This window comes from Acipenser ruthenus, chromosome 54 (genome assembly GCF_902713425.1).
Source record: "Acipenser ruthenus chromosome 54, fAciRut3.2 maternal haplotype, whole genome shotgun sequence".
Classification (NCBI taxonomy): domain Eukaryota; kingdom Metazoa; phylum Chordata; class Actinopteri; order Acipenseriformes; family Acipenseridae; genus Acipenser; species Acipenser ruthenus.
Window position 1 is genome coordinate 891,077 of NC_081242.1, and position 15,944 is coordinate 907,020.

At 42.2% G+C, this 15,944-nt stretch overlaps 2 protein-coding genes across 3 annotated transcripts in view; one reads left to right on the forward strand and one right to left on the reverse strand.

The window, feature by feature from the left end:
• The first annotated feature begins 1,760 nt into the window (after positions 1 to 1,760).
• LOC117398037 (mucin-2-like) lies at positions 1,761 to 11,257 on the forward strand. 2 transcript variants are annotated; one of them, XM_059016961.1, is made up of 6 exons: positions 1,761 to 1,886; positions 3,325 to 3,596; positions 7,146 to 8,294; positions 8,378 to 8,650; positions 8,738 to 9,010; positions 9,474 to 11,257. In XM_059016961.1, exons 2-6 carry the CDS (start codon positions 3,377 to 3,379, stop codon positions 9,731 to 9,733), a joined length of 2,175 nt encoding a protein of 724 aa, XP_058872944.1. In that variant the 5' UTR covers positions 1,761 to 1,886; positions 3,325 to 3,376; the 3' UTR covers positions 9,734 to 11,257. The 2 variants fall into 2 exon arrangements, 1 of the variants encoding a protein (XP_058872944.1); XR_009320234.1 differs by lacking the exon at positions 1,761 to 1,886 and having other exon boundaries at positions 2,896 to 3,596; positions 9,474 to 10,011; positions 10,891 to 11,252.
• Positions 11,258 to 11,740: 483 nt separating this feature from the next.
• Positions 11,741 to 15,944, reverse strand: part of LOC117398321 (beta-2-microglobulin) — a 4,743-nt gene continuing 539 nt past the window's right edge. Inside the window, exons 2-4 of the mRNA XM_034912907.2 lie at positions 13,831 to 14,109; positions 13,068 to 13,124; positions 11,741 to 12,501 (exon numbers count right to left, since the gene is read on the reverse strand). Of these exons, the coding sequence (XP_034768798.1) occupies positions 13,111 to 13,124; positions 13,831 to 14,109 (293 nt within the window). The 3' untranslated portion in view covers positions 11,741 to 12,501; positions 13,068 to 13,110. The remainder of the gene's footprint in view (positions 12,502 to 13,067; positions 13,125 to 13,830; positions 14,110 to 15,944) is intronic.

Sequence of the window (15,944 nt, forward strand, 5' to 3'; positions counted from 1 at the left end):
GAGAGAGAATGAGTAGTTAAGTCTTCCTTATAACCTTATTTAAAAAAAAACAAACAAGGGTTTTAAGATTGTAATCAAACGATACATGGTTGCGATATATATATATTATTATTGTTATTTATTTCTTAGCAGACTCCCTTATCCAGGGCGACTTACAATTGTCACAAGATATCACATTATTTTTTACATACAATTCCCCATTTATACAGTTGGGTTTTTACTGGAGCAATCTAGGTAAAGTACCTTGCTCAAGGGTACAGCAGCAGTGTCCCCCCCACCTGGGATTGAACCCACGACCCTCTGGTCAAGAGTCCAGAGCCCTAACCACTACTTCACACTGCTGCCCATATATATATATATATATATATTCGCTTTTGAACTAAAGAAAAATACCCCGAATGTGGTTGTATCATCATCATGATTATTATTATTATTTAATTAGTTATTTAGCAGGGGGTGAACTATGCATCATCAACAGCAGCAGGAGATCGTTTGTTTGACGTCTCATCCGAAGGACGGAGCACAAGGAGGTGAAGTGACTTGCTCGGGGTCACACACACACACACACACAGGGAGTCAGTGGCTGAGCCGGGATTTCAATCTCCTGGTATCAGACCCCTTTTCTTTAACTGCTGGATCAGCAAGCCTGCCTGACACCAGCCTATCGGTTTAAACACAAGTTGTACCAGTAAATAATAAATGTGTTTTAAATATACGCTTCTTTCTGGTTCGTGTTTTAATCTCGCTGCTATAAACAGCAAATCCAGTATCGTTTGTTATTTGTGTGTGCGTGCGTGCGTGCGTGTGTGTGTGTGTGTGTGTCTATATATATATATATATATATATATATATATATATATATATATATATATATATATAAGCATTGCATGATATAATAAAAATATAAGTTTATATAAAGTAATGTTAATTAGAATTAATACAGATTCAAAGATAGAAGTAGAAATGATGTCATAGTATATAGAACACCATTACATCATGAAAGAATAAATCATGGATTTGTATGTAAACAATAACAAGTAGTTTTCAAAAATCTATAAATACCTCCAATGTTTTGATTCAAACACAGGCTCCCTTGAGAAAGATATGTACAACATATCGAAACGTTGGGCAGTTGGCTCCTTGAGCTAATATATATATATATATATATATATATATATATATATATATATATATATATATATATATATATATATATATATATATATATATATATATTAGCTCAAGCAGGAGTGTAATGAAAGTCTCAATGAATGGTGATGCTTTCTTTAGATTATATAGTGTAATAAAGGTCTGTATCGTTTGTATTGTGATGCAAGACCACAGCACAGCACGTTGCAGCTCAAGAACTACAACTCCCAGCACCCCTCACCTTTGCCGCAGGTGAAAATGCATGCTGGGAACTGTAGTTGCAGCTAGTGCTGTACCGTAGAGTCCTGCATCGGGTCAGGTCCGAGCGGGTGAGCCGGAAAGCGCGTCTGGTTCGGCTTAACATAATTGATCAAATTATTTCTTCAATTGGACATATTTCATGTTTTACAAGGTATTTTACGGTTGATAATTTTGTAAAAAAAAAAAATGCACTTGATTCATGGTACATTACCTATGAAACATTTTGAGACTTGGAGAGGTGTGTTAGATTTGTTCAAATTAATCAAATCAATAGACTAATTAAGTATTTAAGAGCTCGGGGTGGGACACGCTGCGGCCCTCCAGGAACTGAGTTTTGACACCCCAATATCTAGCCCTAAACCTACATTACGAGATGCGCACTCATGCGAGGTCTCCGCGAGAGCTCTGCGTGCCTTCGCTCTGCAGCGATACACTCGTAGCTGGAGCCGGAGATAACCGAATGGGGCGGATCAAAAGTTCAGCTAAATATTATTTTTTTCTTCTCACATTTGTTTAAGTAGACGAAAACAAATCTAGTTACTTCTCCAAAGGCTTTTGCAATTCATGAATGCTAAAAAGAATACCTGAAATGTGTCATTAGCATTTCTGATGGGCTTTTATAGTCTACGATACACCTTTTGGTCAGATGCTTGTGTTGTGTGTGTGAATTGAATAACGAGGACTGATACAGGTTTTGTTTATCCTCTAACGCAGCTTCGTTAATGTCGGTGGGGTTTGAGGAAAATCAGATTTTACAAGTGTCTGTAATTGCAATGTAACTAACACATCCTACTGATTTCAAATGAAATTCCGATTGAATTCACAAGCATGAGTTCATTAAGAGCATAAGAAAGTTTCCAAACGAGAGGAGGCCCCATTCAGCTCGTCTTGCTCGTTTGGTTGTTAGTAGCTTATTGATCCCAGAATCTCATCAAGCAGCTTCTTGAAGGATCCCAGGGTGTCGGCTTCAACAACGTTCATGGCATTCTTTTCATAACATTTCCCTCAATACACGAAACAGACACTTATTTGAACGTGTTTCCAATTCTACATGTGAATTTGGTTTAAGAAAATATTCTTCTGTAATGCAGCCTTAGTATTTAATTTCGTGCGTAAATACATTGCTGTACAAGCTGTTAGATTTCTTAGACTTCGATCTTGTAAGGAAATATAACACTCCTAAAATACAATAGCCGGAAAATCCCACTCCGCGCCCCCTTTAGTTCTGTTCGGTAGCACACTGCAATATGAGTTTAACCCCGAGCTCCAGATATATCGATAAACCAGATATAAGGATAAACATTCATACAAACCCGTTTACTCTTCTGAGTTTCAGTTTCTTTTAAATATTCGTTTACATTTTGTTCAGATAAGTAGCTAATTAGTTTGGTAACCAATAGGCGAGTCACAAATGGAGATTAGATAAAGGGGCATTCAGAACAGAAAATAGGAGGCACTTTTTTACACAGAGAATCGCGAGGGTCTGGAACCAACTCCCCAGTAATGTTGTTGAAGCTGACACCCTGGGATCCTTCAAGAAGCTGCTTGATGAGATTCTGGGATCAATAAGCTACTAACAACCAAACGAGCAAGATGGGCTGAATGGGGGCCTCCTCTCGTTTGGAAACTTTCTTATGTTCTTATGTTCTTATTTATGTTTCAGCTCATTCAGAGCTACAAAAGCAAAAATTGAGGTAGATTATTAACCCCACCATATTGGCCTTGGCTCCGTTCCCAACGGATTATCCCCTGGGATGTATTTCTGGAGCCGTTCCTGCTGATTACACAGATCAAAAACAAGCTGTTTACTGCTCTCTGTTAACTTCATTGTGTGCGTGAATTCCCAGATGCAGTTTCTATATGAGCTGGAACTGCAATGAGGAAGGGGCTGACGTCACGTTATTCTGTTTTCAGTCTGCGCGTCCTGACCCTCGCTCTATACAGCGAGACCCGCCGCTGAACCGAGATGGACCGAGGCACGGAGAACGACCGCATTGTAAACGCCTTCGACAACATCGTCAAAAAAGAGCTCAACAGAGTGGAAAAGGAGCTCAACCGGTTCAAGAAGAGGCTGGGCGAAACACGCTTGCAGGGGAGCAATGGAAATAACGAGAAAGCTGAACTCTGGAACATAGCCGGCTTGCTAATCTTTGGAAATAAATCGGACGCTAACAACACGATCCAAGGTAAGATTATTATTATTATTATTATTATTATTATTATTATTATTATTATTATTATTATTATTGTTGTTGTTGTTTTGTTATTATTATTAATATAATTATAGGTATGATGTTGTTATCATTATTATAAAGTTAAGCGATACGCCAGCCAAATACGACAGCATTTTTGGACAGAATTATGAGACTGTAATATACAGAGAGAGAGAGAGAGAGAGAGAGAGAGAGAGAGAGAGAGAGAGAGACACAGAGAGAGAGAGAGAGAGAGAGAGAGAGACAGAGAGAGAGAGAGAGAGACAAACAAACAGAGAGAGAGAGAGAGAGACAGAGAGAGAGAGAGAGACAAACAAACAGAGAGAGAGAGAGAGAGAGAGAGACAAACAAACAGAGAGAGAGAGAGAGAGACAGAGAGAGAGAGAGAGACAAACAAACAGAGAGAGAGAGACAGAGAGAGAGAGAGAGAGAGAGAGAAAGAGAGATAAATAGTAGTTAAGTCTTCCTTATAACCTTATTTTTATTTTTTTTATTTTTTTTAAAGGGTTTTAAGATTGTAAAAATCAAACAATTAAACGATACATGGTTTCGATATATATATAAGCGGCAGTCCCAATTAAACGAGTGGCATTTGAGACGACCTGAATCACGTTTTTTTGGTTTCTAAAGAAAAAGGAAATTAATGAAATCACGTTTTATCGCCAGGCGAGACCCCCCCACCCGCCCCCCGGCGGTGTTATGACCCGCCAAACTCCCCGTGCCAGCGCAGCCTGGGAAACGCAGAACAGACTCCAGGTTTACGCAATTCACGCAAGTCACTGTGCAATCACGTACTCCCCCGGCACTACGCTATGCGAACCGGTCTTGCTCTGAAAAGCGATCTCCTTTCACCGTTTGAAAACAATTACGTGTCCAATACATAGGGGACATTTGCATTGTAAAGCACAGAGAGGTCTGGTAAAGCATAGGGAAGCATTGCAAAGCACAGAGAGGTCTGGTAAAGCATAGGGAAGCATTGTAAAGCACAGAGAGGTCTGGTAAAGCATAGGGAAGCATTGTAAAGCACAGAGAGGTCTGGTAAAGCATAGGGAAGCATTGTAAAGCACAGAGAGGTCTGGTAAAGCATAGGGAAGCATTGTAAAGCACGGAGAGGTCTGGTGAAGCATAGGGAAGCATTGTAAAGCACGGAGAGGTCTGGTAAAGCATAGGGAAGCATTGTAAAGCACAGAGAGGTCTGGTAAAGCATAGGGAAGCATTGTGAAGCACGGAGAGGTCTGGTAAAGCATAGGGAAGCATTGTAAAGCACGGAGAGGTCTGGTGAAGCATAGGGAAGCATTGTAAAGCACGGAGAGGTCTGGTAAAGCATAGGGAAGCATTGTAAAGCACGGAGAGGTCTGGTAAAGCATAGGGAAGCATTGTAAAGCACAGAGAGGTCTGGTAAAGCATAGGGAAGCATTGTGAAGCACAGAGAGGTCTGGTAAAGCATAGGGAAGCATTGTAAAGCACGGAGAGGTCTGGTGAAGCATAGGGAAGCATTGTAAAGCACGGAGAGGTCTGGTGAAGCATAGGGAAGCATTGTAAAGCACAGAGAGGTCTGGTAAAGCATAGGGAAGCATTGTAAAGCACAGAGAGGTCTGGTAAAGCATAGGGAAGCATTGTAAAGCACAGAGAGGTCTGGTAAAGCACAGGGAAGCATTGTAAAGCACAGAGAGGTCTGGTAAAGCATAGGGAAGCATTGTAAAGCACAGAGAGGTGTGGTAAAGCATAAGGAAGCATTGTAAAGCACAGAGAGGTCTGGTAAAGCATAGGGAAGCATTGTAAAGCACAGAGAGGTCTGGTAAAGCATAGGGAAGCATTGTAAAGCACAGAGAGGTGTGGTAAAGCATGGGGAAGCATTGTAAAGCACATAGAGGTCTGGTAAAGCATAGGGAAGCATTGTAAAGCACAGAGTGTGGTAAAGCATAGGGAAGCATTGTAAAGCACAGAGAGGTGTGGTAAAGCATAGGGAAGCATTGTAAAGCACAGAGAGGTGTGGTAAAGCATAGGGGAGCATTGTAAAACACAGAGAGGTCTGGTAAAGCATAGGGAAGCATTGTAAAGCACAGAGAGGTCTGGTAATGCATAGGGAAGCATTGTAAAGCACAGAGAGGTCTGGTAAAGCATAGGGAAGCATTGTAAAGCACAGAGAGGTCTGGTAAAGCATAAGGAAGCATTGTAAAGCACAGAGAGGTGTTCTGGCATGTTTTCTAAACTTTCCTATGCGATAATAGCATTTCCATTGTTTAAGAGCCAAATCCACGTGATTGCGTTGAAAGAGCAGCCCCCGATTTATAACATTACAGGATATCGTTAGTAAGCACAATTTACCACATCCCCTTTTCGCTTGTGAGTCTCTAATGCGACTCTTGGGTATTGTATTATAGCGAGTATTGTAGCATGGGACGCGTCTTTTCTCCAGCCATTTCCAAATAAGACTAGACGAAGAAAACTCTTATCGTGTCTGTTTACGTAACGGCGAGGGATTGCCCTTCGCTACAAAGCAGACTTCGCCAAGGAAACCACAGTTTATGATTTCTAATGGTTCATGTCAAAACAGAGATCAAGAACATACTTCCTGTATTTGATTCCAATATTCAAGAGTTACACACATAATTATTATTATTATTATTATTGATTTCTTAGCAGACGCACTTATCGAGGGCGACTTACAATTGTTACAAGATATCACATTATTTTTACATACAATTCCCCATTTATACAGTTGGGTTTTTACTGGAGCAATCTAGGTAAAGTACCTTGCTCAAGGGTACAGCAGCAGTGTCCCCCCCACCTGGGATTGAACCCACGACCCTCCGGTCAAGAGTCCAGAGCCCCTAAACACTACTCTACACTGCTGCCCATATTATCTTTAAGCACAATGATTCAGCACAAGTTATTACAGAAGTGAAGCTAGGTTCGTGTCGAAACAGAAATCAAGAATTGAACATACTTCCTGTATTTGATTCTGTGTGATCCAGTTGTTAAAGAAAAGGGCTTATAACCAGGAGGTCCCTGGTTCAAATCCCACCTCAGCCACTGACTCATTGTGTGACCCTGAGCAAGTCACTTCACCTCCTTGTGCTCCGTCTTTCGGGTGAGACGTAGTTGTAAGTGACTCTGCAGCTGATGCATAGTTCACACACCCTAGTCTCTGTAAGTCGCCTTAGATAAAGGTGTCTGCTAAATAAACACATAATAATATTCAAGAGTTACACACATATTATTTAAACATTATCTTTATACACAATGATGCAGCACAAGTTATTACAGAAGTGAAGGTAGAGCTCAATGGCCGGTCCCTCTGGGAGCGCAGCGGCCACACCTTCAAGGTCACTGGGAGGACTCGGAGCGCGTCTCAAAGTGTCTGACCTGTAAGCTTAGCGTATTGCCAACTGGTTATTGCTAATTGTAGCATTCATTCAAAAATCTTGCCATAGGTTGTTACTGCAAGCAATGCACTAGACATTGTGCAAGTTGCAAGACATGCCTGTAATTCAGTCACTGTGTAATATCCCTCTGCAGAAACCTCTGAGATGTCCTCCGAGAAGAGCGTGCCAGGTGAGGGGGCTCGAGAGGCTGAACTCCAGGCTGCACCTGTCACGGGTCCATCGGATACATCACCTGTCACCTCCAGTGCACCTGCAGACAATACCCCTGAGATTGCTGAAGACACTGCACCTGCCACCTCCACTGCTCAAGATCACAATATCCCTGAGATTACAGGAGACACTGCACCTGCCACCTGCACTGCTCAAGATCACAATATCCCTGAGATTACAGGAGACACTGCACCTGTCACCTCCACTGCTCAAGATCACAATATCCCTGAGATTACAGGAGACACTGCACCTGCCACCTCCACTGCTCAAGATTACAATATCCCTGAGATTACAGGAGACACTGCACCTGTCACCTCCACTGCTCAAGATTACAATATCCCTGAGATTACAGGAGACACTGCACCTGCCACCTGCACTGCTCAAGATCACAATATCCCTGAGATTACAGGAGACACTGCACCTGTCACCTGCACTGCTCAAGATCACAATATCCCTGAGATTACAGGAGACACTGCACCTGTCACCTGCACTGCTCAAGATCACAATATCCCTGAGATTACAGGAGACACTGCACCTGCCACCACTGCTCAAGATCACAATATCCCTGAGATTGCTGAAGACACTGCACCTGTCACCTCCACTGCTCAAGATCACAATATCCCTGAGATTACAGGAGACACTGCACCTGTCACCACTGCTCAAGATCACAATATCCCTGAGACTGCTGAAGACACTGCATCTGTCATGGGTCCATCACATACATCACCTGTCGAATCCACTCCTCCAGACTCTACAGTTCCTGAGGATCCAGCAAACAGCCCATCCACTACCCCAGCATCTGTGTCTCCTCCTGGAGAGATAAAGATAGACTCAGTGGAAATCGATTCTGTCTCTCTGAGCTGGGGCAGTCCTGACAATATGTATGGGATCCCACACAGCTTTCACATTACCTACTCTAGCTCTGATAAGAGTCACCAAGACATGACCACTGCACCCTCCAATTCCACTGTCATCTCTAAGCTGAGACCTGGGAGAGAGTACAGCTTCACAGTCACCACAGTGCTGAAGAATGGGACCCAGAGCACGCCTGTTTCAACATCTGTCTGCACTAGTAAGAATTATTTATTTACAACTCTTCTTCTGAATATTAGTCTCTCAGTCTAGCTGTTACATCAGTTTTCTTTTCTCTTCCAGAACCGTCTCCTCCTGGAGAGATAAAGATAGACTCAGTGGAAATCGACTCTGTCTCCCTGAGCTGGAGCAGTCCTGACAATATGGATGGGATCCCACACACCTTTTACATTACCTACTCTAGCTCTGATAAGAGTCACCAAGACATGACCACTGCACCCTCCAATTCCACTGTCATCTCTAAGCTGAGACCTGGGAGAGAGTACAGCTTCACAGTCACCACAGTGCTGAAGAATGGGATCCAGAGCAGGCCTGTTTCAACAGCTGTCTGCACAAGTAAGAATTATTTATTTACAACTCTTCTTTTGAATATTAGTCTCTCAATCTACTTTGATGTTACATCAGTTTTCTTTTCTCTTCCAGAACCGTCTCCTCCTGGGAAGATAAAGATAGACTCAGTGGAAATCGACTCTGTTTCTCTGAGCTGGGGCAGGCCTGCTGGTATGAAAGAGATCCCTCACAGTTTTAAAATCACCTATTCAAGCTCTGCCAAGGACAACACTCTTTCCATCACTGCACCCTCCAATTCCACTGTCATCTCTAAGATGAGACCTGGGAGAGAGTACAGCTTCACAGTCACCACAGTGCTGGAGAATGGGACCCAGAGCACGCCTGTTTCAACATCTGTCTGTACAAGTAAGAATTATTTATTTTCAATTCTTCTTCGGAATATTAGTCTCTCAGTCTACAATACATTTTGAAGAGGTACTTTTTTGAAAGTTTGTAATTGTGATGTTTATTATTGTTTGTGTGTGTGTGTATGTGTAGTTGATGTGTGTGTGTGTCTGTGCGTAACAAGCTCAGGTGTGTCTTATTATTAAACTCCTAGTAAAACCAGGAATGGATCACACTGCTGTGCAGCGGGAGTCTGATTCCCAGCTCTGCATTAGTATCTCCCTATTTGAAAGCCAGGTTGCTATAAGCCAATAACAAAGAAGATACAGAAAATGAATAATTTAAAATCTGGAGGTTATTTGTTGGAGCATTTTTGACAGGGGGTGAGGAAAATTTGCACTCGGCTTTTAATTGCCATTGATTGGTACTGATTGGTACACCCCCCCCCCCCCTCCCCTCCCCTCTCGTTCCTTTTCCCCCGCAGAATCGCAATTCGTGGACGAGCACCGCTGCGCTTTGATCCAGAGGGTGGTGTCTGTGGAGACCATTGCTGATGCCCTACTGGAAAAGCGAATGCTCCAAGAAACGCAGTACGATGAGATATTAGCGGAGAAGGTTTCCTCAGCCCAGATGAGATTGCTCTACAAGTTCGCCAGGGCATGGGGAAACAGCGAGAAAGACGTGTTCTTGGAAATCCTGAAAGAACAGCAGCCACACCTGATCAAGGATCTGCAGGGAGATTAAAACCCTTTCTCCATTTTCCATGGAAACCGATAGCGTCAATATCATTTCAGATACATGATTCCTGTGGACATTTTAATAGAGATTGGTTTTAATTAAACACAGAACTGATCATTTGTTTATCACAAATTTAACTTTTTGTTTTCTGGAAAACATTAAGCAATACATCAAAAAATGATTTCATAATATGTTCTTGTTTTTTTTAACATCATCATTAAAAATCGAATTCAGTCTCCTATCCAGTTTCATCACAGTCTTCTAGTCCTTGTAGAATCTCTCAGGTGGGTAACATTTTACAGCAACATAACAAACAAAAGTTTTTTTTTTTTCAGTATTTTAAAAACATGTTGCGCTTCCATGTTAATTAGGTAGAATGTCTATTATTGAATTACGATAATATTTTTTCTTCATATAATAAAGCTGCTTCTTTCTAGAGCTCTTCATGCTGAGCAAAAAGCCAGTCTGTACCAGTGAGATAATAAATGTGTTTCAAAATTTACAATCTGAAATTGGTCACTTCCAATTCCTGGGCTCCGTGCTGCTGTGTGGAGATCTCAATGCCAGGACTGGCAGAGAGGTCGACTGCATCAGCACAGAAGGGAACAGCCATGTGATTGGACAACAGATCTCTTTGCACCACACACCCAAGAGTGGGAAACAGGTCCTGCAGCTCTGTAAAGGCCTGGGTCTGTACATCATTAACGGCAGGATCAGAGGGGATTCTCAGGGCAGATATGCATTCAGCTCTGCTCTGGGTAATAGCGTAATGGACTATGCTATTACAGACATGGACCCAGAATCTATTAATGTATTTATAGTCCGGCAACAAACCCCCCTTATCAGACCACTGCCAAATATACGCCTCTTTCTGGTTCGTGTTTTAATCTCGCTGCTGTAAGAACATAAGAAAGTTTACAAACGAGAGGAGGCCCCATTCAGCCCATCTTGCTCGTTTGGTTGTTAGTAGCTTATTGATCCCAGAATCTCATCAAGCAGCTTCTTGAAGGATCCCAGGGTGTCAGCTTCAGCAACATTACTGGGGAGTTGGTTCCAGACCCTCACAATTCTCTGTGTAAAAAAAAGTGCCTCCTATTTTCTGTTCTGAATGCCCCTTTATCTAATCTCCATTTGTGACCCCTGGTCCTTGTTTCTTTTTTCAGGTCCCCTGGGTCGACATTGTCTATACCTTTTAGGATTTTGAATGCTTGAATCAGAGAATCAAAGAGCCTTTATCATTCTAATCTACAATTAATCTGATAATATAAAAACCTCCTTAAATCTAGTTTCTGACGCTGGCCTAGAGACACTGTTATGAAGTCTCAATTCGCAGCTACAGGACCGCAAATCTACAGGCAAGACAAGATTGGTCCTTGTTTCTTTTTTCAGGTCGAAAAAATTCTCCTGGGTCGACATTGTCAATACCTTTTAGGATTTTGAATGCTTGAATCAGATCACCGCATCGTCTATAAACAGCAAATAAAGTATTGTGTGTTATTTGTGTGTGTGTGTATATTATCTATCTATCTATCTATCTATCTATCTAGTATTGGAGTTATTCCACAAATGAGGATATCTTGAAATAACCAGCAGGAGTGTAATGAAAGTCTCGATGAATCGTGATGCTTTCTTTACATTATATAGTGTAATAGAGGTTTGTATTGTGATACAAGACCACAGCGTAGCTCATTGTAGTTTAGAGAACTACAACTCCCAGCGGCCCTCACAGTTGACGCAGGTGAAAAAGCATGCTGGGAACTGTAGTTGCAGCTAGTGCTTGGTACCGATTCATTGTTGATCACAAGAGTGGTTCTTGAATGAAGAGCAAGTGTGATTCCAATTCCTTTTTAAAATTCCAATTCCAAATTCCAAATATCCCTTTTTTTAAAATCAATTCCTTCAGAAATTTTTAAGTGATCAAAAAGGGAACAGGAATTGAAGGAAAAAAAAAAAAAAAAATAATAATAATAATAATAATAATAATAATGACTCCCCCCCCCCCAAGCCAGAATACAAAGTTTTTAAGATTATTTTTATTTTAAAAAGAGAAAATTACATCAAATCATTTTAGTTGACTCCCACAAGAACAGCTAACAGGGAAACACAAAAACGGTACATTACTAAAACTATGATTATATTCTTGCAAGATTTAAACTACGAATTAAACACAGTCAACACCAGGAGAGGCAAACGACAAACACCCCTTGCTTCGTCTTCTCACGAATCTGATGACAATATCATTCCTTAACACACAATAATAATATTATGCCTCTCTACATTTTGTTCTACAGCACTGTACTTAAAATAAATCACTTTTTTCTTTGTGGATAAAGCAAAATTATGTTTTGTCAAGTTGTCCTGTTATAAAGAATTTTTTTTCAATGATTTGCCATGTGTAGCATTAATATGTTTTACCAGACCTCTCTGTGCTTTATCACACTTTGCTCTGTTTTTACTAAAGGGGTGTTAATATACATTTATTATGTACAGAACAATTTGTCCAGTTGGGGAGGAAAACAAAACTTATAATAATTAGAAACGCTGTAAAATCTATAATCTAAATTCTCAAATTTGCAGGACTCCTAACCCTCCCAACACCCAGCTATCGACCTCAGAGCATTGTTTTTTTTATTATTTACAAATCTCAAATCTGTCGTCTTTTTTATTTTTTATATATATCATACAGACTAAAAAAACGAATTTAAAACTAAGGGGGCGGGGAAAAAAATAAAGAATCTTAAAGAATCAAAAGATGCCCTCTGGAAGATCCAGACCTAAAAGAAAAAAAAAACAAAAACACAAAAAGGTTAAATTTGTGTAAGAGCTATCTCACCCGAACCCTGACTCACTCACTCACTCAATACTGGAGTCTTGCTGTAAATTCTAGGGGCGGGGCTTGGCCAGCTACTCTATCCTTATTGGCTAACCAACCCTATACAGACCCCCTGTCCACTAGAGTAGGGGAGAATGGGATGCTAACACCCCCCAACTGTACCCCCTTTCTGGGGTTCGTTGGTCCTTGCCCCTCTTATTATTATTAATATTATTATTTATTTATTTAGCAGACTCCTTTATCCCCAGGCGACTCACACAGCTGTCACAGGGCAGCACAGAGTTACAATGCAAGCTTCATATTTAAACACAGTGGAGTTTACAGCAAGGGCTAAATCACAATACTGCTAGAATACAATATGAACTAGGATGCAGCCAGTTAGGAGCACAGCAGGTTGCATCTACAATGAAAAAGCCTCTGCTGAATGACTGATTGATTAATTAGTAATACAAAGGCATTGCTGAATGACTGATTGATTAATTAGTAAGAAAAAGGCAAGGCTCTTACCCCAAGTGTCTCTCTCTGTCTCTTCCGTACCTCAGGACAGTCTTCACATGTCAGGAGCTGCGAGGTTTGGAGAGAAGAGGAGAAGCCTTGGGTTAGGCTGGGTGTGTAACGCGCCTTCAGAGAGTCAAACCCTCCGAGATGGACTGATGCTACCGGAACTTCATAGGCTATCTGGTGCAATGATTATGGAACTCACTCCACTCTGCAGGAAGGGTGACTAGGGGCTCGGGGGTAAAGCACAGGGTGCAGGATACAGGACAGCGCTACCTTGGGCCCCGCTGTGAGGACGCTGTGATCCACTTTGCATGAGGGTGTATAAGGGGTAGGGTGCAGGGGGAAGTGTTTACGGTACAGGGGGTATGGTCCAGGGTACAGGGAGTAGTGTAGGGTACAGGGGGTAGGGTGCAGGGTACAGGGGTAGTATAGAGTGCAGGGTATAGGGGTAGTGTAGAGGGTGTAGAGTACAGGGAGTAGTGTAGAGTACAGGGGGTAGCATGTAGGGTACAGGCGGAAGGATGCAGGGTACAGGGGTGGTGTAGAGGGTGTAGGGTGCAGGGGGTGCAGGGGGTAGTGTAGAGGGTGTAGGGCGCAGTGCACAGGGGGTGCAGGGGGTAGGGCGCAGTGCACAGGGTGTAGGGTACAGGGGGTAGCATGTAGGGTGCAGGGAGTCATGTAGAGGGTGCAGGGGGTAGGGTTCAGTGCACAGGGTGTAGGATGTAGGGTGCAGGGTGTAGGATGTAGGGTGCAGGGCAGTGCTACTCACTCCAGGTGAAGCTCTTGGCTCCCTGCAGTGTGCTGTGCTCCACTTTGCAGGAGTAGTGCTCTCCCTCCTTGGGGGTGAAGGCCACGCTCTTGGTCAGGTGGAAGTGCCAGCCCTGGTGGAAGGCCAGGTCGCTCTGCTGGGCTCCCTCAATCTCCACCCCGTTCTTCAGCAGCTGCAGCTTGATGTTGGGAGGGTGGAAGCCACTCACATGGCAGATCAGGGTGTTGGGCTTGCCCAGCTCGCCAACGTTACGACTGTAGATCTGAACCTTGGGCGTGGCTGAGGGAGGGAGGGGGGGAGGGAGAGGGGGATGGAGAGAGGAAAAGAGGAGAGAGATTAGAGACCGAGAGGGAGAGGGGAGGTGGAGAGAGATCAGGGCTGTGCAGCTCTGGCCATGAAAGCTTTGCATCCTCACCCTCTATATAGAATGAACTCCCTCAGCTTCATAGAGTCCAATGAAAGCTGCTGAATAATGTTCCCTTGTTAACATATTGAATTGCACCCCCTCTATATAGAATGAACTCCCTCAGCTTCATAGAGTCCAATGAAAGCTGCTGAATAATGTTCCCTTGTTAACATATTGAATTGCACACCCTCTATATAGAATGAACTCCCTCAGCTTCATAGAGTTCAATGAAAGCTGCTGAATAATGTTCCCTTGTTAACATATTGAATTGCACACCCTCTATATAGAATGAACTCCCTCAGCTTCATAGAGTCCAATGAAAGCTGCTGAATAATGTTCCCTTGCTAACATATTGAATTGCACCCCCTCTATATAGAATGAACTCCCTCAGCTTCATAGAGTCCAATGAAAGCTGTTGAATAATGTTCCCTTGTTAACATATTGAATTCCACCCCCTCTATATAGAATGAACTCCCTCAGCTTCATAGAGTCCAGTGAAAGCTGCTGAATAATGTTCCCTTGTTAACATATTGAATTGCACACCCTCTATATAGAATGAACTCCCTCAGCTTCATAGAGTCCAATGAAAGCTGCTGAATAATGTTCCCTTGTTAACATATTGAATTGCACACCCTCTATATAGAATGAACTCCCTCAGCTTCATAGAGTCCAATGAAAGCTGCTGAATAATATTCCCTTGTTAACATATTGAATTGCACACCCTCTATATAGAATGAACTCCCTCAGCTTCATAGAGTCCAATGAAAGCTGCTGAATAATATTCCCTTGTTAACATATTGAATTGCACACCGCTTTGAAAAAACTGACAAATTAAAAAAGGTGACATTTCTGAAATCTAACATGAAATACTACTGGACTGCTATTATGGCTTCCGGTAGACTTTTGCAAGAGGGGGGAGAGAAAGAGAGAGGGGGGGTAGAGATTGGGGTGTTGGTCTTGCTAAATTGAAAGGGGAAAAAAGCTGCAGATCTCCCTTCAAGTTAATGATTTTTTTAGTTTTACATTTTTTAGAAATTTGAAAACAGTTTCAGCCATTCAGCCCATCTTTGCTCGTTTGGTTGTTAGTAGCTTATTGATCCCAGAATCTCATCAAGCAGCTTCTTGAAGGATCCCAGGGTGTCAGCTTCAACAACATTACTGGGGAGTTGGTTCCAGACCCTCACAATTCTCTGTGTACAACTGAACACGCACAGCGACTGAAATATATACAATTAATTATAAGCTAGTTTTTAAAGTTATACATTTGCATATTTATTTTGAAACTCTTTTAAATTCTGACATGAAAACTAAAATTTAAAGTTTGTCAAACTGAACTGACTTTAATGCTAAGTAAAAATGTTTTCAAATGCTGACAGACAGCCAATAGATAAGGTAATTGTTTTATGACGCGCTGGAGCATAAACCACGTGATTTCACAGAAACCCAAGCAGCTCCTTGCTTGCAGTACCGCGTTGTGTCTAGGGCGGCGCTGTGCAGAGTTTTTAATACCGTAATCAATAGGGGGAAAAGCAACGAAAGCGAAAGCGTTTTTTTGCACAGTATTAGCAATCAGATTATATAGCCTTTGTGGAAAGTCCCTGGCACGCTACCAACGCGCATCGCCATAGCAACGGGGTCCACACCTCGGTACTTTTTTACACCCCGCTGTAAAATTACAACAAACCGTCCCGTTTTAAGATGAAGATAC

Coding starts and splice junctions, on each gene's coding strand:
- LOC117398037 (XM_059016961.1), top strand. CDS start 3,377: ATGGACCGAGGCACGGAGAACGACCGCATTGTAAACGCCTTCGACAAC. Junction 3,597..7,145: donor CGCTAACAACACGATCCAAG/GTAAGATTATTA, acceptor ATCCCTCTGCAG/AAACCTCTGAGATGTCCTCC. Junction 9,011..9,473: donor TTCAACATCTGTCTGTACAA/GTAAGAATTATT, acceptor TTTCCCCCGCAG/AATCGCAATTCGTGGACGAG.